General features: G+C 46.4%; 1 protein-coding gene across 1 annotated transcript in view; it reads right to left on the bottom strand.

The window, feature by feature from the left end:
* The window catches only part of EFNA3 (ephrin A3), a 129,542-nt gene extending 123,754 nt beyond the window's left edge, over positions 1–5,788 (bottom strand). Inside the window, exon 1 of the mRNA XM_082275601.1 lies at positions 5,630–5,788. Coding sequence (XP_082131727.1) covers positions 5,630–5,727 — 98 coding nt within the window. The 5' untranslated portion in view covers positions 5,728–5,788. The remainder of the gene's footprint in view (positions 1–5,629) is intronic.
* Between the last annotated feature and the right edge of the window lie 17,845 nt (positions 5,789–23,633).

Consider the following 23,633-nt stretch of genomic DNA (forward strand, 5'->3'; position numbering starts at 1 on the left):
CTTGCCCCCATGAGGGCAATGTGCCGGAATTTTATACATACCTGATCTGCCGTCTCTGCAGGACGTCACACCGGCACAACAACGACAACTAATGAATGATTTAACACACATAGCAGGTGTTGTAAGCGCTCATAACGCCATACTGCGCCGTCACAGCGTACAGCCAGAGATTTGTCCCCACCATACATCCTGGCATCTGCTACCGTTAGATTTACGCTCCCAATCAAAATAATCAGCGTGGAAGCACCAATACGGCTCAGTAAGGAGGCTTTTCCACGCACGCACAGCGTGATCGGTGCAGTCAGGGCCATCCACGCACAATCACAGATCGAAGACGCAGCGGGAGGATTTCACATAGTCAGCTGTGAAGGTTAAATCGGTGCCGGTGAGATCTATGGACAATGATCGACGGTGAACAGCAACACGGGAGAACGGCGGCAGGAAATCAAAGTCAAAGCAAATTATTAAGGAAAAAGAGGAGTCGTAAATTTAGAGTTTTCCACCTTCTGTGTGAAACCGTAATTTATTCACCTCCCTTCACAGCATATGTAGGGTTCATATGATACATGGTAAAGGGCCACTCACCACCCTTCACAGCATACGTAGGGTTCATATGATACATGGTAAAGGGCCATTCACCACCCTTCACAATCATACGTAGGGTTCATATGATACATGCTAAAGGGCCACTCACCACCCTTTACAGCATATGTAGGGTTCAAATGATACATTCTAAAGGGCCACTCACCACCCTTCACAGCATACGTAGGGTTCATATGATACATGCTAAAGGGCCACTCGCCACCCTTCACAGCATACGTAGGGTTCATATGATACATGCTAAAGGGCCACTCGCCACCCTTCACAGCATACATAGGGTTCATATGATACATGCTAAAGGGGCACTCACCACCCTTCACAGCATACATAGGGTTCATATGATACAAGCTAAAGGGGCACTCACCACCCTTCACAGAATACGTAGGGTTCAAATGATACATGCTAAAGGGGCACTCACCACCCTTCACAGAATACGTAGGGTTCAAATGATACATGCTAAAGGGGCACTCACCACCCTTCACAGAATACGTAGGGTTCAAATGATACATGCTAAAGGGGCACTCACCACCCTTCACAGAATACGTAGGGTTCAAATGATACATGCTAAAAGGCCACTCACCATCCTTCACAGAATACGTAGGGTTCAAATGATACATGCTAAAAGGCCACTCACCATCCTTCACAGAATACGTAGGGTTCACATGATACATGCTAAAGGGCCACACACCACTCTTCACAGCAAATGTAGGGGTCGTAAAATACACGCTCAAGAGCCACACATACCCCCTCACAGCATACGTAGGGATTGTACGATACATGCTAAGGGATTTCTTAACAGCATACATACAGCTCAGATGATACATGCTAAAGGGCCACACACACACACCACTATTCACAGCATATGTAGGGGTTGTATGATACATGCTAAGGCCTTGGTAGCATACCTAAGGGTTGTACGCTACAAGCTAAAGGACTACACACCACTCTACCAAGCACACATAGGAGTTGTATGATAAACACTAAGGGTTCCCTTGGCAGCATACGTAGGGGTTGCACAATATATGCTAAGGGTTCCCTTGATGGTATACGTAGGGATTGTAGGATACATGCTAAGAGACAACACATCACTCTTTGCTGCATATGTAGGGGTTGTATGATACATGCTAAGAGTTCCCTTGGCAGCATACATAGTGGTTGCATGATGCACGCCAATGGTTCCCTTGGCAGCCAGCATACATAGGTGTTGTATGATACACTTTAAGGGTTCCCTTGGCAGCATACATAGTGGTTGCATGATACACACCAAGGGCTCCCTTGGCAGCATACGTAGGGTTTGCATGATAACACGCCAAGGGGTCCCTTGGCAGCATACGTAGGGTTTGCATGATAACACGCCAATGGGTCCCTTGGCAGCATGGGACCACACACCATTCTTCCCAACATACGTAGGGTTTGTATGATACACACCAAGGTTCCCTTGGCAGCATACGTAGGGGGTAATATGTTACACACAAAGGGTTCCCTTGGCAGCATATGTAGGGGTTGTATAATAAATTCAAAGGGACTATACACCACTCTTCCCAGCATACGTAGAGGTTGTATGATACACAATAAGGGTTCCCTTGGCAGCATACGTAGGGGTTGTAGGATACATGCTAAGGGACCACACAACACTCTTCCCAACATACGTAGGGGTTGTTTGATACACACCAAGGGTTTCCTTGGCAGCATATGTAGGGGTTTTGCAATACATGATAAAGGATCACACACCACTATTTAGTGCATACATAAGGGTTGTAGGATACACACTAAAGGGGTTCCTTTGGCAGCATACGTAGGGGTTGTATGATACATGTTAAGGAAGAGGAAAGCAACCTTGACACCCCAGCTGATGTGGAACTACGAGTGCCAGAAGGCTTTGCAAGACTCTGACAGCCACAGCTATGGCACCCTGAGGCCAAGACATGATGGGATTTGTAGCTTCCAAAAGGAGCCCACCCCTGTGCCAAGGGTTTACAAGGCACCTTTTACAGCACATATAGAGCTTGCACGATACATGCCAATCCTTCACCCCCACCTTTGGCAGGATAGGTAAGGGTTGTATGATCCACGCTAAGGGTAGGCATGTGCATTGGTGTACAAAGGAACTGTCCTCGGTTACATGGTTTCCTTGTCGAAGAACCATCATTCACATTTGTGGGCACCATCATATCATTCCACAGACACCCCACCGCCAGGAGGGTAACATGTGAACGGATCAAGAAATAAAAAAAAAAAAAATTACCACCAAGGAGAAAAATACAAATCACTGCGACCAGGAGAGTCACATGTGTGTCAATGTTAGAGCGAGACGGCACATACATGAGATCTACACCTTTCTGGAGATACATTGTAACAATCAGACATACATGTGTGAATTCTGACACACAATGGAGAGGACGGCACACACACACGGAGCAGGTTGGGGGGGGGGGGGGGCACGATGTGACAGACGGCGGCTGGAGGTGTCACTAGACGTCTGAGATAAAAGCGGAGAGATGACTGCGGACCTCCACACACGGTACGGCGACACGTATGTCCTCAGAGGTCGCTGTACGGAGGGGGGAAGACAAAGTCAGGAGATGGAGCACTTGTCACAAAGTGGTCATTGGGACGCCAACCAAGCACACTGCAGTATAGATCAGATCTGACACCAATCCGACTCTTGTTCATTCATGTGCCCCCCCCCCTCCTACCAACCATGGCGGGGGGGGGGGGGTTCCATTAACAGCTTGTGTGCCACCAACTTGGAGAGCGTGGGGATGGATTTACAGAGACTGAGCCCTAGATGAATCAATGGAGGAGCCCGAGACGTCCTTGTGATCCTCCGTACCCCCCAACACAAAGATACTCCGCAGTCCGCAGCAAGAGAGCAGCATCTTCACTGCAGCCTCTGACCATAACTTCCCGCTTCATCCCACCAAGGGCTGCAGCATCACTGAGAGGACCATGGGACAACGGAACCCGCAACAGAAACACCGGGAGGACCCCCGTATGATGAAACCTCTCCAACACACAGAAACACCGGGAGGACCCCCGTATGATGAAACCTCTCCAACACACACACAAACACCTGGGAGGACCATGGGACCCCCAACAAAAACACCAGGAGGACTCCCGTACAACGAATCCCCCCACACAAACACCAGGAGATTAAATAATGGGATCCCTCAACAGAAACACCAGAAAACCCCCCTCGTATGATGAAACCCCCCAACACCAGGAGGACTCCCGTACAAAGAATCCCCACAACACACAAACACCGGGAGAACTATTAAAAAATGGAACCCTCAACATCTCAACATAAACAACAGAGGACCCCCCCCCCGTATGATAAAACCCCCAACACACAAACACTAGCAGGACTCCCGTACAACGAATCCCCCCCAACACACAGAAATATCAGGAGGACTATTAAATAATGGAACCTTCAACAGAAACACCAGAGGACCCCCCCGTACAACAAATCCCCCCAACACACAGAAACATTGGGAGGACTAATAAATAATGGAACCCTCAACAGTGGAGGACCCCCCATATGACGAAACCCCACAGCATACTGGAACATCAGGAGGACCCCCCCATACAACAGCAACACACAAACACTGGGAGGACCTCCGTACAACAGAACCCCCAACACACAAACACTAGGGGGGAACCCCCAAACAGAACCCTCAACACAACTAAACACATACTTGCTCAGTTATGTATATCTTCAATGAGAGCCCCCCAGTACACGTACACCCCCTCATTTCTGGGAGCCCCAATATATGTGCAGCCCCACATCACTGAGAGGTCCCCTTAGTACATGTACACCATCTCGTCTAGGAGACCCCAAAATATGTGAACCTCCACGTCACTGAGAGCCTCCCCAAGTACTTGTACACCCTCTCATCTCTGAGAGACCCCAAAATATGTGCACCCCGACATCAATAAGAGCCCCCCAGTACATGTACACCCCAACATCACTGAGAGCCCCCAAAATATGTGCATACCCCAGGATACCTACACCCCCTTAGTACTATGTAGACATACTTATATATGTACACCCCAATAGTCAGCCTCCAGGCAGATGTATGTACACCCCCTTATTACTACCAGTTCCCCCACCAGCTATATAAAGACTGATAGTACAGGTGCACCCCCTCAATATCTGTACACCCCACACCACGACAAGCCCCCCAGTTAATTCTTCCCTTACATGTGCACCCCCCCCCCACTAAGCACACTCTAATCTATGTTCTCCAGATTGTGTACCCCCGACCATACGACCAATACACTGTGTGCACCCCCAACTATACTACCCTCATATCGTGTGCACCCCCGACTATACGACCCTCATATCGTGTGCACCCCCGACTATACGACCAATACACTGTGTGCACCCCCTACTATACAACCCTCATATCGTGTGTACCCCCAACTATACGACCCTCATATCGTGTGTACCCCCAACTATACGACCCTCATATCGTGTGTACCCCCAACTATACGACCCTCATATCGTGTGTACCCCCGACTATACGACCCTCATATCGTGTGTACCCCCAACTATACGACCCTCATATCGTGTGTACCCCCAACTATACGACCCTCATATCGTGTGTACCCCCGACTATACAACCCTCATATCGTGTGTACCCCCAACTATACGACCCTCATATCGTGTGTACACCCGACTATACGACCCTCATATCGTGTGTACACCCGACTATACGACCCTCATATCGTGTGTACCCCCGACTATACGACCCTCATATCGTGTGTACCCCCGACTATACGACCCTCATATCGTGTGTACCCCCAACTATACGACCCTCATATCGTGTGTACCCCCGACTATATGACCAATACACTGTGTGCACCCCCAAATCTATATGATCCTCACAGAGTGTGCACCCAAATATACAATGCACAGGGGGTGTGCACCCCCAAAATACTGGGGACATTACAGACATTTCTTCTTCTTCTCCCCATTAGATGCCCCCCAGTCCATGCACCCCAACTCTTCCCCCTCCCCCACACTCACTGGTAGTTGGAGGAGTTCCAGTGCACGGCGTGCCGGTTGGCGGAGGTCCCGGGGAGGAGGGAGGAGAGGAGAGGAATGAGCAGAGAGATCAGAGCCATCCTGCACCGAGCAGCGCACTGCCACACACTCCGCGGGAGCGCGCTGCTCGCTCCCCTCAACCCCGCCTACTCCCAACTACAGCCGCCCATAGGGCCCCGCCCACCCTGCCAGTCACAGGGAGAGATGAGGGAGCGCGCATCTGACAGGAGAAGGAGGACCGGTGAGCGCGCACAGCCCATCTCTTCTTCTCCTTACCCCCATCACCTCAATAACCTAACCCCCCCCCCCAATAACCTACCCCCCCATAACCTACCCAAATATTACCCTCAATAACCTACCCCCCCCCCTATTATTACCCTCATTAACCTACCCCCCACGAAAATTACCCTCACTAACTTTCGCCCTCCCCATTTTTACCCTCACTGGCCTACTCTCCCTTATTATTGCCCTTACTAATCAACCCCTCCCCACTAATACCCCTGATTATTACCTACTAATACCCCACCCACTAATACCTTCACTAATTTTTCCTATTATTACCCCACTAATACCCTGACTAATATACCCCAAATATTACCCAAATAATCCCCACTAATATCCCTACAACTATTACCTCACACCGTACCCGCTAATACCACTATTACCTCACACCGTACCCGCTAATACCAGTATTACCTCACACCGTACCCGCTAATACCACTATTACCTCACACCGTACCCGCTAATACCACTATTACCTCACACCGTACCCGCCAATACAACTATTATCTCACACCGTACCCGCCAATACCAGTATTACCTCACACCGTACCCGCCAATACCACTATTACCTCACACCGTACCCGCTAATACCACTATTACCTCACACCGTACCCGCCAATACAACTATTATCTCACACCGTACCCGCCAATACCACTATTACCTCACACCGTACCCGCTAATACCACTATTACCTCACACCGTACCCGCCAATACAACTATTATCTCACACCGTACCCGCCAATACCACTATTACCTCACACCGTACCCGCCAATACCACTATTACCTCACACCGTACCCGCCAATACCACTATTACCTCACACCGTACCCGCCAATACAACTATTACCTCACACCGTACCCGCCAATACAGCTATTACCTCACACCGTACCCACCAATACAACTATTACCTCACACCGTACCCGCCAATACAACTATTACCTCACACCGTACCCGCTAATACGACTTTTACCTCACACCGTACCCGCCAATACAACTATTACCTCACACCGTACCCGCCAATACCACTATTACCTCACACCGTACCCACCAATACAACTATTACCTCACACCGTACCCACCAATAAAACTATTACCTCACACCGTACCCGCCAATACAACTATTACCTCACACCGTACCCGCCAATACAACTATTACCTCACACCGTACCCGCCAATACAACTATTACCTCACACCGTACCCGCCAATACGACTATTACCTCACACCGTACCCGCTAATACGACTTTTACCTCACACCGTACCCGCAAATACGACTATTACCTCACACCGTACCCGCAAATACGACTTTTACCTCACACCGTACCCGCAAATACGACTTTTATCTCACACCTTACCCACAAATACAACTATTATCTCACAATGTAGCCCCTAATACAACTATTACCTCGTTCTGTACCCGCTAATATGACTTTTACCTCAGACTGTACCTGCTAATACGACTTTTACCTCAGACCGTACCTGCTAATACGACTTTTACCTCAGACCGTACCCGCTAATACGACTTTTACCTCACACCATACCCAGCAATACGACTATTACCTCACACCGTACCCGCTAATATTACTTTTACCTCATGCCATACCCGCCAATACGACTTTTACGTCGTAACCGCTGCCACATAGCCTTACCTGCTAATACGACTATTACCTCATACCGTACCCGCTAATATGGCTTCTACCTCACATCGTGCCTGCCAATACGACTTTTACCTCACACCATATCCACCAATACGACTATTACCTCGTCGTACCCGCCAATACAACTTTAACCTCACACAGTACCCCCCAATACTACTATTACTTCACACTGTACCCACCAATACGACTTTTACCTCACACAGTACCCACCAATACGACTTTTACCTCACACTGTACTCACCAATACGACTTATACCTCACACTGTGCCCACCAGTACGATTTTTACCTCACACCTTACCCACCAATATGACTTTTACCTCACACCTTACCCACCAATATGACTTTTACCTCACACCTTACCCACCAATATGACTTTTACCTCACATTGTGCCCACCAATACGACTTTTACCTCACACCGTACCCGCTAATACAACTTTTACCTCACACTGTGCCCACCAATATGACTTTTACCTCACACCTTATCCACCAATATGACTATTACCTCACACCGTACCCAGCTAATACGACTATTACCTCATGCTGTATCGGCCAATACGACTATTACTGTACACTATACCCGCTAATACGACTATTACCGCATGCCGTACCCGCCAATACGACTATTACCTCAGACCGTACCCAGCTAATACGACTATTACCTCATGCTGTACCCGCCAATACGACTATTACTTCAGACTGTACCCAGCTAATACGACTATTACCTCACACCTTACCCGCCAATATGACTATTACCTCACACAGTACCCGCAAATACGACTACTACCTCACACCGTACCCGCCAATAAGACTTTTACCTCACACCGTACCCACCAATATGAATTTTACCTCACACCGTACCCACCAATACGACTACTACCTCACACCTTACCCGCTAAGACGACTATTACTTCACGCCATACCCGCCGATAGGACTTTTACCTCACACCATACCCACCAATGCGACTATTACCTCACACTCTACCCACTAACACCTCACACTATACCCACTAATATGACTAATACCTCACACTATACCCACTAATATGACTAATACCTCACACTATACCAACTAATATGACTAATACCTCACACTATACCCACTAATACAACTATTACCTCACACAATACCCACTAATACAATTTTTACCTCACACAATGCTCACTAATACAACTTTTACCTCACACTATACTCACTAATACGACTAATACCTCACACTCTACCCACTAATACAACTTTTACCTCACACTCTACCCACTAATACAACTTTTACCTCACTCTCTACCCACTAATACAACTTTTACCTCACACTATACTCACTAATAGGACTAATACCTCACACTCTACCCACTAATACAACTTTTACCTCACACTCTACCCACTAATACAACTTTTACCTCACTCTCTACCCACTAATACAACTTTTACCTCACACTCTACCCACTTATACCTCACACTATACCCACTAATACAACTTTTACCTCACACAATACCCACTAATACCTCACACAATACCCACTAATACCCATATTACCTCACACAATGCCCACTAATACAACTATTACCTCACACAATGCTCACTAATACAACTGTTACCTCCAACTATACCCACTAATACAACTAATACCGCACCCTATACCCACTAATACAACTTTTACCTCACACTCTACCCACTAATACAACGTATACCTCACACTATACCCACTAATACAACTATTACCTCACACTATACCCACTAATACAACTTTTACCTCATACTCTACCCACTAATACAACTTTTACCTCACACTATACCCACTAATACAACTTTTACCTCATACTCTACCCACTAATACAACTTTTACCTCACACTCTACCCACTAATACAACGTATACCTCACATCATACCCACTAATACGACTAATACCTCACACAATACCCACTAATACGACTAATACCTCACACTATACCCACTAATACTACTAATACCTCACACTATACCCACTAATACAACTAATACCTCACAAAATACCCACTAATACGACTAATACCTCACAAAATACCCACTAATACGACTAATACCTCACACAATACCCACTAATACGACTAATACCTCACACAATACCCACTTATATGACTAATACCTCACACAATACTCACTAATACGACTAATTCCTCACACAATACCTACTAATACGACTATTACCTCACACTATACTCACTAATACAACTAATACCTCACACAATACCCACTAATACGACTATTACCTCACACTATACTCACTAATATGACTAATACCTCACACAATACTCACTAATACGACTAATACCTCACACAATACCCACTAATACGACTATTACCTCACACTGTACTCACTAATACGACTAATTCCTCACACTATACTCACTAATACGACTATTACCTCACACAATACCCACTAATACGACTAATACCTCACACAATACCCACTAATACGACTTTTACCTCCAACTATACCCACTAATTCTTGATAAAAAAAAAAAAGCTCCTGAGGACGCGTTGGACGCGAAACGGCCGTAGAGCTTGTTATTATCTCAAACACTTAAGGTCCCAGCCATCACTTTTCCTTTAGTGGTGGCTTTATATGCGAGTTCATTTTTACCGCTATTTGTTTTATATCTTATGTACACTGCACTTTGTACCAGTGATACACAATATAGAGTTTTTATTAAACTGATTTTATTTCATACTGCACCATGAGCCTCTTCCATTTTTTTTGCAAAATTAACCGTTGCATGATGTGCTGAGTTGATCATCACACTGGAGGTTACCCATGAGGCTGGAGGTTGCTGACTGGACAGATGCCCTGGAAATCCTGAGACTGGTCGCATAACACTCGTTTGCTGTCCTATAACCTAGACAGCATCTGGTTCTGGTGAGTTGGCACTTCACTTGTTATTGATGTTGGAGATTACCTTTTTTTTCCTTCTCATCGTTTGATTCTACTCGTTCACTGGATTATACGCACTGAATATTGTCACATCATTTATATGAACTTTCGTCACAAGAAACGTCATATTATTCATACCATTTATTTAAGAACACTTATTTTATTTGTTGATATTTTCAGCGCTGCAATATTATTTTATGGTTATACCCACTAATACGACTATTACTTCCAACTATACCCACTAATACGACTATTACCTCCAACTATACCCACTAATACGACTATTACCTCCAACTATACCCACTAATACGACTATTACCTCCAACTATACCCACTAATACGACTATTACCTCACACAATACCCACTAATACGACTATTACCTCACACTATACCCACTAATACGACTATTACCTCACACTATACCCACCAATACGACTATTACCTCACACTATACCCACCAATACGACTATTACCTCACACAATACTCACTAATACGACTATTACCTCACACAATACCCACTAATACGACTAATACCTCACACTATACCCACTAATACGACTATTACCTCACACTATACCCACTAATACGACTATTACCTCCAACTATACCCACCAGTACGACTATTACCTCACACAATACTCACTTATACGACTATTACCTCACACAATACCCACTAATACGACTAATACCTCACACTATACCCACTAATACGACTATTACTTCACACTATACCCACTAATACGACTATTACCTCCAACTATACCCACCAATACGACTATTACCTCACACAATACCCACTAATACGACTATTACCTCGCACTATATCCACCAATACGACTATTACCTCACACAATACCCACTAATACGACTATTACCTCGCACTATACCTACTAATACGACTATTACCTCCAACTATACCCACTTATACGACTATTACCTCACACTATACCCACTAATATGACTATTACCTCCAACTATACCCACTAATACGACTATTACCTCACACTATACCCACTAATACGACTATTACCTCCAACTATACCCACTAATACAACTATTACCTCCAACTTTACCCACTAATACGACTATTACCTCACACTATACCCACTAATACGACTATTACCTCCAACTATACTCAGTAATACGACTATTACCTCAAACTATACCCACTAATACGACTATTACCTCCAACTATACCCACTAATACGACTATTACCTCACACTATACCCACTAATACGACTATTACCTCCAACTATACCCACTAATACAACTATTACCTCCAACTTTACCCACTAATACGACTATTACCTCACACTATACCCACTAATACGACTATTACCTCCAACTATACCCACTAATATAACTTTTACCTTACACTATACTCACTAATATGACTATTACCTCACAATATACTCACTAATACGACTATTACTTCACATCCAACCTTGAAGCAGATAGGCTACAGCAGCAGAAGATCACACTGGGTGCCACTTCTGTCAGCTAAGAACAGGAAACCGAGACTACAGTTGGCACAGGCTCACCAAAGTTGGACAATAGAAGATTGGAAAAATGTTGCCTGGTCTGATGAGTCTGGATATTAGCTGCTACATTCAGATTGTAGGGTAAAAATTTGGCTCATGGATCCATCCTGCCTTTGGGCAACGTAGTACCAATTGAGCATGGTTTAAACGCCACGGCCTACCTAAGTATTGTTGCAGACCATGTCCATCCCTTTATGACTACAGTGTCCCCATCTTCTGATGGCTCCTTCCAGCAGGATAATGCACCATGTCACAAAGCTCCAATCATCTCACCACTGGTTTCTTCACCATGACAATGAGGTCACTGTCCTCCAATGGCCTCCACACTCCCCACATCTCATTCAATAGATCTTTATATCACTAAAGGGATCACCAGCAGGAGGAAGAAGGTCCTGATTCCTCTATAGGAATGTTTATATCACTAGAGGGGTGACCAGCAGGAGAAAAGAGATCCCGATTCCTCTATATAGATCTTTATATCACTAGAGGGATCACCAGCAGGAGGAAGGGGGTCCTGATTCCTCTATAGGAATGTTTATATCACTAGAGGGGTGACCAGCAGGAGAAAAGAGGTCCCAATTCCTCTATATAGATCTTTATATCACTAGAGGGGTCCCCAGCAGGAGGAAGGAGGTCCCCATTCCTCTATATAGATCTTTATATCACTAGAGGGGTCACCAGCAGGAGAAGGAGGTCCTGATTCCTCTATATAGATCTTTATATCACTAGAGGGATTACCAGCAGGAGGAAGGGGGTCCTGATTCCTCTATATAGATCTTTATATCACTAGAGGGGTCCCCAGCAGGAGGAAGGAGGTCCTGATTCCTCTATATAGATCTTTATATCACTAGAGGGATCACCAGCAGGAGGAAGGAGGTCCTGATTTCTCTATATAGATCTTTATATCACTAGAGGGGTCACCAGAAGGAGGAAGGAGGTCCTGATTCCTCTATATAGATCTTTATATCACTAGAGGGGTCACCAGAAGGAGGAAGGAGGTCCTGATTCCTCTATATAGATCTTTATATCACTAGAGGGGTCACCAGCAGGAGGAAGGAGGTCCTGATTTCTCTATATAGATCTTTATATCACTAGAGGGGTCTCCAGAAGGAGGAAGGAGGTCCTGATTCCTCTATATAGATCTTTATATCACTAGAGGGGTCACCAGCAGGAGGAAGGAGGTCCTGATTCCTCTATATAGATCTTTATATCACTAGAGGGGTCACCAGCAGGAGGAAGGAGGTCCTGATTACTCTATATAGATCTTTATATCACTAGAGGGATCACCAGCAGGAGGAAGGAGGTCCTGATTTCTCTATATAGATCTTTATATCACTAGAGAGGTCACCAGCAGGAGGAAGGAGGTCCTGATTACTCTATATAGATCTTTATATCACTAGAGGGGTCCCCAGCAGGAGGAAGGAGGTCCTGATTTCTCTATATAGATCTTTATATCACTAGAGAGGTCACCAGCAGGAGGAAGGAGGTCCTGATTACTCTATATAGATCTTTATATCACTAGAGGGATCACCAGCAGGAGGAAGGGGGTCCTGATTTCTCTATATAGATCTTTATATCACTAGAGGGGTCCCCAGGAGGGGGAAGGAGGTCCTGATTCTTCTATATAGATCTTTATATCACTAGAGGGATCACCAGTTTGGCAGGGGGGAAGGAGGTCCTGATTCCTCTATATAGATATTTATATCACTAGAGGGGTCACCAGCAGAAGGAAGGAGGTCCTGATTCCTCTATATAGATCTTTATATCACTAGAGGGGTCCCCAGCAGGAGGAAGGAGGTCCTGATTCCTCTATATAGATCTTTATATCACTAGAGGGGTCACCAGCAGGAGGAAGGAGGTCCTGATTCCTCTATATGGATCTTTAGGCGCTTTTCCACTGCATGGAACCGAACGGTTCGGCTCGCTTTTGTGCTTTCCCACTGCTGGTACCGCATGGTATGGTGTAGGAACGGTTCGGTACGGTACGGCGGCGCTTTCCCACTGCATGGAACCGACCGGTACGGCTCTCAAAAACAGTACCACCTTGATTGTGGTTCCAACAGGTACCATACCCGGTACCATATCCCACAATCCTTTGCATGCAGTCACTACTAGCCACTGGTCAGAGAATCGCACCCACCCCGTGGTTATCCCACCCACTTAACTTTAGTACTACTTTAGTGGAAAAGCAAACCATACCGTACCGTACCGAACCGTTCCAACACTGTACCATGCGGTACGAGCAGTGGAAAAGCAAACCTGGCCAAGCAGGGCCGAGTAGAGCCGAGCCGGTACTTGCAGTGGAAAAGTGCCATTTGTATCACTAGAGGGGTCACCAGCAGGAGGAAGGAGATCCTTATTCCTTTATATAGGACTTTATATCACTAGAGGGGTCACCAGCAGGAGGAAGGAGGTCCTGATTCCTCTATATAGATCTTTATATCACTAGAGGGGGCCCCAGCAGGAGGAAGGAGGTCCTGATTCCTCTATATAGATCTTTATGTCACTAGAGCGGTCCCCAGCAGGAGGAAGGAGGTCCTGATTTCTCTATATAGATCTTTATGTCACTAGAGGGGTCCCCAGCAGGAGGAAGGAGGTCCTGATTCCTCTATATAGATCTTTATATCACTAGAGGGGTCACCAGCAGGAGGAAGGGGGTCCCCATTCCTCTATATAGATCTTTATATCACTAGAGGGGTCACCAGCAGGAGGAAGGAGGTCCTGATTCCTCTATATAGATCTTTATATCACTAGAGGGGTCCCCAGCAGGAGGAAGGAGGTCCTGATTCCTCTATATAGATCTTTATATCACTAGAGGGGTCCCCAGCAGGAGGAAGGAGGTCCTGATTCCTCTATATAGATCTTTATATCACTAGAGGGGGCCCCAGCAGGAGGAAGGAGGTCCTGATTCCTCTATATAGATCTTTATATCACTAGAGGGGTCCCCAGCAGGAGGAAGGGGGTCCTGATTCCTCTATATAGATCGTTATATCACTAGAGGGATCACCAGCAGGACTAAGGGGGTCCCCATTCCTCTATATAGATCTTTATATCACTAGATGGATCACCAGCAGGAGGAAGGAGGTCCTGATTCCTCTATATAGATCTTTATATCACTAGAGGGGTCCCCAGCAGGAGGAAGGGGGTCCTGATTCCTCTATATAGATCTTTATATCACTAGAGGGATCACCAGCAGGAGGAAGGAGGTCCTGATTGCTCTATATAGATCTTTATATCACTAGAGGGGTCCCCAGCAGGAGGAAGGAGGTCCTGATTCCTCTATATAGATCTTTATATCACTAGTGGGATCACCAGCAGGAGGAAGGAGGTCCTGATTCCTCTATATAGATCTTTATATCACTAGAGAGGTCACCAGCAGGAGGAAGGAGGTCCCGATTCCTCTATATAGATCTTTATATCACTAGTGGGATCACCAGCAGGAGGAAGGAGGTCCTGATTCCTCTATATAGATCTTTATATCACTAGATGGATCACCAGCAGGAGGAAGGAGGTCCCGATTCCTCTATATAGATCTTTATATCACTAGTGGGATCACCAGCAGGAGGAAGGAGGTCCTGATTCCTCTATATAGATCTTTATATCACTAGAGGGGTCACCAGCAGGTGGAAGGAGGTCCTGATTCCTCTATATAGATCTTTATATCACTAGAGGGGTCCCCAGCAGGAGGAAGGGGGTCCTGATTCCTCTATATAGATCTTTATATCACTAGAGGGGTCCCCAGCAGGAGGATGGAAGGTCCTGATTCCTCTATATAGATCTTTATATCACTAGAGGGGTCCCCAGCAGGAGGAAGGAGGTCCTGATTCCTCTATATAGATCTTTATATCACTAGAGAGGTCACCAGCAGGAGGAAGGAGGTCCCGATTCCTCTATATAGATCTTTATATCACTAGAGGGGTCCCCAGCAGGAGGAAGGAGGTCCTGATTCCTCTATATAGATCTTTATATCACTAGAGGGATCACCAGCAGCAGGAAGGAGGTCCTGATTCCTCTATACTGCTACTTGGTCCTTCTTCGGCTGTTGCTCATCTATATTTCTACATCTAAGCTTCCTACAGCAAATAGACCATAAAAATGTAAGAAAAAAAAACTCACTAAACTCAGAGAGTCCTCATCACAGCTAAGAAGTGGAGAATACGGTGTAAAAGTGGACTCAATAAGGAACATGTCTTCCGCAGACAGAGCACCGTAAGTGAAGGCAGCTTCAGGATCTGCTCCAATTCATGTAGAAGATATTGGTCAATTTAGCCGGCAAATAGGCAAATACAAATCCGTTTATTAAGTGAGAGGACAGATAAACTGGCGGCTGTTTTCTTTTTTTTTTTTTTCCCGGCTCGTCTTGGTGGTTCGGGTTTGTGTACAGAGAAGCCGTGTTTTCGGTCCGGATGTGTAATTCAGTGACCGGGCAGATAATTGTTCATTTTATTTAGTGATGGGATTGTGTTGGATGGTCTATTCCACCAGAGGATGAGTGTCAGCTTTTATATAACAAGGGTCAGCCCGGATGCTGATATTGTTCATCTCATTTGGGGACTGTGAGATATTGGATGGGAAATGCATACAGAGAATGGGTATTGCTCGGCTTATCCACAAGGTTACCGTCGTCTGCTTGTTTATTCAGGAAAAAAAAGACGAGATCCCGACTGTTATTTTCTGCTGGAAATATGTCAGGCTGAGGACAGATACTGGTTGAGTTATTTATGAGGTATCTGTAATGTTTATTTAGCGCCATGATGGACGTCACTCGGCTTCGCGAAACTCGCCGAAGCTCCTGACGCCGAGCAGCACCCGCAAATTTTACCCTTGAAAAATGGGGGCAATTGCTCAACGGGAAAAGTGTGTCATGTTCCTGACGGCTGAAGTCTATCCACATCCACATGCTCTGCACTCGTATTAAACATAATAGCATCTCATCAGATGAATTTGGCCTTTACCAGACAGTCTGGCTGCCGGGAGATTTTTTTTTTCGCATATATTTCTGCACGCTTCTCCTGAGGAGTCCAAAGGCTGCTTTTAGAGCTGTCGGGCAAAAGATGACCGGCAGACCTCTTCTGAGGCCTTTGCTTATCCTCTGCAGTCTTCCATTACCAGATCTTCACATGACCTTGACGTCTTTGTGGGTTGAGGATGATGCTTGACTGGTGTACAGGGTTTTTGTTTGGTGGAGGTTTGACATGATTTACAAGGGTTCCAGTGGGTGAAGGACGCCTTGTTTTGCGGAATCTCCCTTGGCTACTCGACTCCTTAAGGCAGGGGTCTCCAAACTTATTAAACAAAGGGCCAGTTTACTTTCCTTCAGACCTTAGGAGGGCCGGACTGTGGTTAGATGGAGTAGGAAATGCCCCATCTTTGGTATTATGGGAGGAATAGTGCCCCATTCTTTGTGTCAGTGGGAGGAATAGTGCCCAATTGTTGATGTCAGTGGGAGAAATAGTGCCCCATTGTTGGTGCCAGAAGGAGAAATCGTGCCCCATTGTTGGTTCCAGGGGAAGGAATAGTGCCACATTGTCGGTGCCAGTGGAAGTATTAGTGCCCTATTGTTGGTGCCAGTGGGAGAAATAGTGCCCCATCATTAATGTTCATAGAAGGAATAGTGCCCCATTGTTGGGGTCAGTGGAAAAAATAGTGTCCTATCGTTGGTATCAGTGGGTGGAATAGTGCCCCCATCATTAGTGTCAGTGGAAGGAATAGTGCCCCATTGTTGGTGTCAGTAGGAGAAATAATTCCCCCAATGTTGGTGTCAGTGGAAAGAATAATGCCCCATTGTTGGTATCAGTGGGGGGAACAGTGCTCAATCGTTAGTGTCAATGGGACGAATAGTGCTCCATCATTGGTGTCAGTGGAAGAAATATTGCCCCCTCTTTGGTGTCAGTGGTATTAAAGAGGTTGTAAACCCACTTCACAAACTTTTACCTATAGGTAAGCCTATATTAAGGCTTACCTATAGGTGCTATAAATATCTCCTAAACATGCACCGTTTAGGAGATATTTAGAGTGCCTACTGCCGATGACGTCATCGACGCATGCGCTCTGAAAGAACGGCCACCCGTGCCGTTCCTTCAGAGCCCAGTGCCGTGAACGGCGGCTCCCGCGCGCACGCGCGGGAGTGATGTAATCGCGCCTCCGGCCAATCAGATGGCCGGAGGATGCGAACCCGGAAGCACGACCGCCGGACATGTCAGCCGTCCTGTCGCTGAGCGGGCGGCACGGCGGGGGCTTCGTTTTAAGGTAAGTACTTCATAATGAGCTAGTATGCGATGCATACTAGCTCATTATGCCTTTCTCTTTACAGGGCTTTTTTTTTCTCGTTTTTTTTTTAGGGACTTTACTTCCTCTTTAATCGTGCCCCATTGTTGTTGTCAGTGGTATTAATTGTGCCCCATTGTGGGGGTCAGTGGTAGAAACAGTGCCCCATTGTTAGTGTCAGTGGTATTAATCGTGCCCCATTGTTGGGGTCGGTGGTAGAAGCAGTGCCCCATTGTTGGTGTCAGTGGAAGGAATAGTGTACCATCATTGGCATCAGTGGGAAAAATAGTGCCCTATCGTTGGTGTCAATGTAAGAAATGGTGCTTCATTGTTGGCGTCAGTGGAAGGAATAGTGACCAATTGTTGGTGTCAGTGGTAGAGATACTGCCCCATTGTTGTGTCAGTGGTAGAAATAGTGCCCAATTGTTGGTGTCAGTGGGAGGAACAGTGCCTCATTGTTGGTATCAGTGGAAGAAATAATGCCTCAAAGGCCGGATAAAGGCAAGTAAACGGCCTTAGTTTGGAGACCACTGTTCTAGAAGCAGGGGAAGTAAATCAATCTCCCAGTCTGGGAACCCCCGAAACAGAACCAAACAGAAGCCGAAACACTCCAACAGCCCGGCTAGGAGGGTGCTAGAGGAGTATATCGGCCTCCTTTTCTAATAACGTGCTTTTATTATACAATGATGCCTTCTATTTCTCTAGGCGTTATTTATTCATGGAAGTAGACAGTAGTGCGTCTTCGGTGATACATGGGGAAGCCACGGCTTCTATATCCAGTATACATTTAAAACATATTAGGTTTAGTACTTCAGCAAGCAGATAGATGTTGAACCAATTTATTCGAGAGATATGAGTGATTCTGTGGAGGGAAGAACAACTGGTTTGGCTTATTCCACGAGGTGCAGATATTCATTGTGTAATTAATCAGCGGAACAGATATGGGCCAGACTATTGAAGCGTGAACGGGTAATGGCTCATGCTCTATGCAGACAGGTATCGGTTGGGTTGTTGAGTAACGAACGGCTAAAACAAACACCTAGCTCTATATACATGAGAATTTTTTTTTTTTTCTGGTATAAAGAGAGCATTGTCGAGGTTTAAATGGGATGGTATTGCCCTGGCAAGGCTTGAAATGCACATTGCAGAAATCAAGCACAATGTGCGAGTGGAGTGTTGCGTCTTTCCTGGAGAAAACACGATTAAAACCACAGCTATTTATATGCTGATGAGAATCGCTCTCATACCGAGCTGGAATATTGTACATTACAGGTGACTCAAAGAGTTTTGTCTCCTGACTCATAATAGGATGGAAAAGGTCAGCAACCAGAGACAATCCCCGAAAAAAATTACACATCCAGGGTGAGCGCAACCCCCCCCCCCCCTTTCCGAAAAACGGGTGGCCGATGCCCGATACATAGAGTTACAGCTATAATAATATTACGACGTTCGCCAGAGACGGTTTGTAATGTGAGGATCTCGTCACGGCCAGGAAAATGTTCTCTATTATGATGAGCATTCCTGCTCGCTGAATAATGGAATGGCAGCAAAATTGGTTTTATAACAAAGAATTAAAAAAAAAATAAAAAAATGACAGAACAGATCAGACCGGGAGCGTTGGGAGGCCCCAATGTGTTCATCTCCAGCACTGAGGACTCCATCCTGAAGACGCTGCTGAATGTTTGCAGACCACTGACCTGAAGTGGGGATAATTTAGGTGGGATTCGACTTGCTGGGTTTTGTTCTGCAGATGACAGGCGCGTGGCGGCTAAAACAGTAACGTTCTGCACATCACAGATTCGAATCGGATGAATTATACAACGAATTGCAGAAGATCGTGAATGGAATGGAGAAATGGGTTTTGACTTTTAAGTGGATGAATCCTATAAGTCACATATGTCATTCACAAGGCCCATGGGCAGAATCCGGCCCGCCAGGCCTTGTCATGTGGCCCTCACACCCAGTTTTGCAGTTTGAACCTGGCGGAACTCCATTGGGGTTGCAGGCTGTGCATAGCTCACTCCTAAACCTTGCACTCTGTACATAGCACACCACTGAACTCTGTACGTAACGCACTCCTGAACTCTGCACTCTGTACATAGTACACCCTTGAACCTTGCACTCTGTACATAGCACACCCCTAAACCCTGCACTCTGTATGTAGCACATCCTTGAACCTTGCACTCTGTACATAGCACACCCCTGAACTCTGTGCATAGGGCACCTCTGAACCCTGCACTCTGTACATAGCACACCCCTGTTCCCTGCACTCTGTGCATAGGGCACCTCTGAACCCTGCACTCTGTATATAGCACACCCCTGAACTCTGCACTCTGAACATAGCACACCTCTGAACCTGGCACATTGTACATAGCACACCCCTGAAATCTGCACTTGGTATGTAGCACACCCCTGAACCTTGCAATCTGTACGTTACGCACCTCTGAACTCTGCACTCTATACGTAGCGAACCCCTGGCAAGCGGCCACCGCGGTCCAGATAGAGATGACACAGACCGCAGTACCGCTATGCAGACATGCCTGTGTCTCCTCTTCCGCCATGCCAACAATGTCGTCCTATCAGCATAGCGTGGGGGGGGGGGGGTGGAACGACTGCAAGGGGCACTGTAATGGGGCTGTGATTGCTAGGGGCACTGTGATATAAAGGGGACTGCACTGTAATCATTACAGTGCGGAGGACCAATTTCGGGAATATCCCATCACCATCTGCCCCCATGAATGCCCACCACCCAGTGCCGGGACACAGTCACCTAGCACCCAGGGCAAAGATGCCAAATAACCCCCCCCCCCCCCCAATGTATGAGCATTATGTGTCAGCAAAAATCCCGTCCCTCACCCCCCCCAAAAAATTGAGCACTAATCTGTACGCTTATCCTCAAGCATAAATTCTCTTTGCAAGCCAAAATTCTCCCCCTAGTACAACTCCCCCCCCCCCCCCCGTGCTGAAATTAACCCAGCACAAACCTTTGCCCCCACCATCCCCCCTTGCAGCACAAATCCTCTACTCAAATTGAGCAGAAATCCTTCCACCCCCCCCTAAAATCTCCCCTTCTAGCACAATTTACCCTTCATAACACAAATCCCCCACAAATATCCCCCCAAATTTAGCCTCTTAAAAAAAATCGTACACCACTCCTTCCCCACAAATTTCCTCTTCCCAGTACAAATCCCACCCCCACCAATCCTCCCTCCAACCCCCCTCCTAGCACTAATCCTCATATCCCTCCTAGCACAAATATGCTTAACCTCAGCACAAATGTCTGAAGCTGCTGTTATCAGTCCTGCCAGCTCGTAGGTAGGAATTCTCTATGCAGTGCCCCTTCCCTCACCTTACATGATACCACTGCGCCCAGGGCAGCTCCCCCCCCCCCCCTGCCCATCATTTGTCCCAGGCCCTGCCACCACCCCTCCGGTCCCTGGAAAAATTGGCTTCTCAGTGTACAATGCCCAGGCATACTTTGGGTCCCAGTCCAGGCCTGTCTGTGGCTGCAGCCTTCATGTAAGAAATTTCTCCACAATGCCATAGGAGGAAGAGTTGCTCATCGCTACTTTCCTTTGCATGTTCTACACCAATTGTTCTACAAATTGTAATAACCTGCATATATCCTGAGATTTCTGCACATCAATAATCAGGCATTATAATGCAGATTGGGCATTGTTTCCATTGGTGATCCCTACGCAATCATATTCTGTGTGGCCAGTCATCTCTTGATTGGTGGTGTTATTTCTATGAAGTGTTCCATGTTAAGCCGGCTCTATTGTGGTATTCACCCATGCTTGGTCTGGAGTGGGTTTATCCCCATGTCAGTGTTGTGGTCACATTGTTATCATCTATTGCTGGAGATTTCTTATCTTTAGTATTTAAATAAAAAAAACCTCAAGTCTTGGTTTCGAATACCGGGCCTTAGAACACATCCAGTTCAAGGCCTTGCTGGAATCTTCGATACGCAGACACAACTGTGCTCGCCGTTCACCTCTGACAATGAAGATAGGGATATTATTGTCACATACATAAAGGATCAGGACGTGAAAGCGATCTGTTAAGTCGTTCGCCGGCTGCACTTCAGCATTCCTAATGCCGCAATTAAGGAAGGCCATGCAAAGCGAGCTCGTTGATGTATGATGAAGATCCTGCTGACCCGCATATGGAGTGATTAACTGCAGATGGTGCAGCTCCACAATAATTTGCACATCCTTTTCTTACAAGTAACAATTAAGATAAAATGCTTTTTTTTCTACATTGCTTGGCGAAGGAATGCGATCCGTCTGCATTTGTGTCACCCCGCGTACAGCTTCCGGCACCAAACTGTGAAGCGTGTCTGACACGTCAAGTGTTGTCGATGGTGATAAGCTCAGAGTGTTTTAGCACAGATGGAGTTAAATGACCGACCCACCTGCCCAGAAGAAGACAGATCATTTCCCAGTCCCACCAGTCAAACCACAAGCAGAAAGAAGCAGCTGTGATAACAGGAGAAGACTAACAGGCGCTATGGTGACACAATGATTGATCAGGGACCCTCTGTTATTGGAGACCCTGGGGGTGTACAAGGTGGCACTGGGCCAAGAGGGCTGTAAGTGTGTTAAAAACCCTGGGGTGCAATAATTTATCCCAGCCGACATGCAGAAACCTGCCCCTCACAGCAGTCACCGGGGATGTCTTCAGGTTCTGTAGTCAAATTTGTGGCAATTGCCAATTTTTTTTTATAAATCTGTTTTATATTTTAAATTAGTAAGAAAAAGATACAGACTCCAAGTGAACAACCCAAGCAGAGGAGGACACTTGTGTTAACAAAAGACTGTTTAGGGTCAACCTTACCTAAGAGAACCAACATGGGTTCACGTAGCAGTCCATATCATTCCAAAACTGGCTCCAAGACATTTCCTCCTGGGTCAGGGCGAAGGACTCAGGCAAGAGCGGTGGAGGGGCTTGGGCCAGATTGGCTCAAGTAGCAGTCCAGATCATTCCAAAACTGGCTCCAAGACATTTCCTCCTGGGTCAGGGCGAAGGACTTAGGCAAGAGCGGTGGAGGGGCTTGGGCCGGATTGGCTCCAGTAGCAGTCCACATCATTCCAAAACTGGCTCCAAGACATTTCCTCCTGGGTCAGGGCGAAGGACTTAGGCAAGAGCGGTGGAGGGGCTTGGGCCGGATTGGCTCCAGTAGCAGTCCACATCATTCCAAAACTGGCTCCAAGACATTTCCCTCCTGGGTCAGGGCGAAGGACTTAGGCAAGAGCGGTGGAGGGGCTTGGGCCGGTTTGGCTCCAGTAGCATTCCACATCATTCCAAAACTGGCTCCAAGACATT

Source organism: Pelophylax lessonae (assembly GCF_965119305.1).
Source record: "Pelophylax lessonae genome assembly, chromosome: 13".
Classification (NCBI taxonomy): domain Eukaryota; kingdom Metazoa; phylum Chordata; class Amphibia; order Anura; family Ranidae; genus Pelophylax; species Pelophylax lessonae.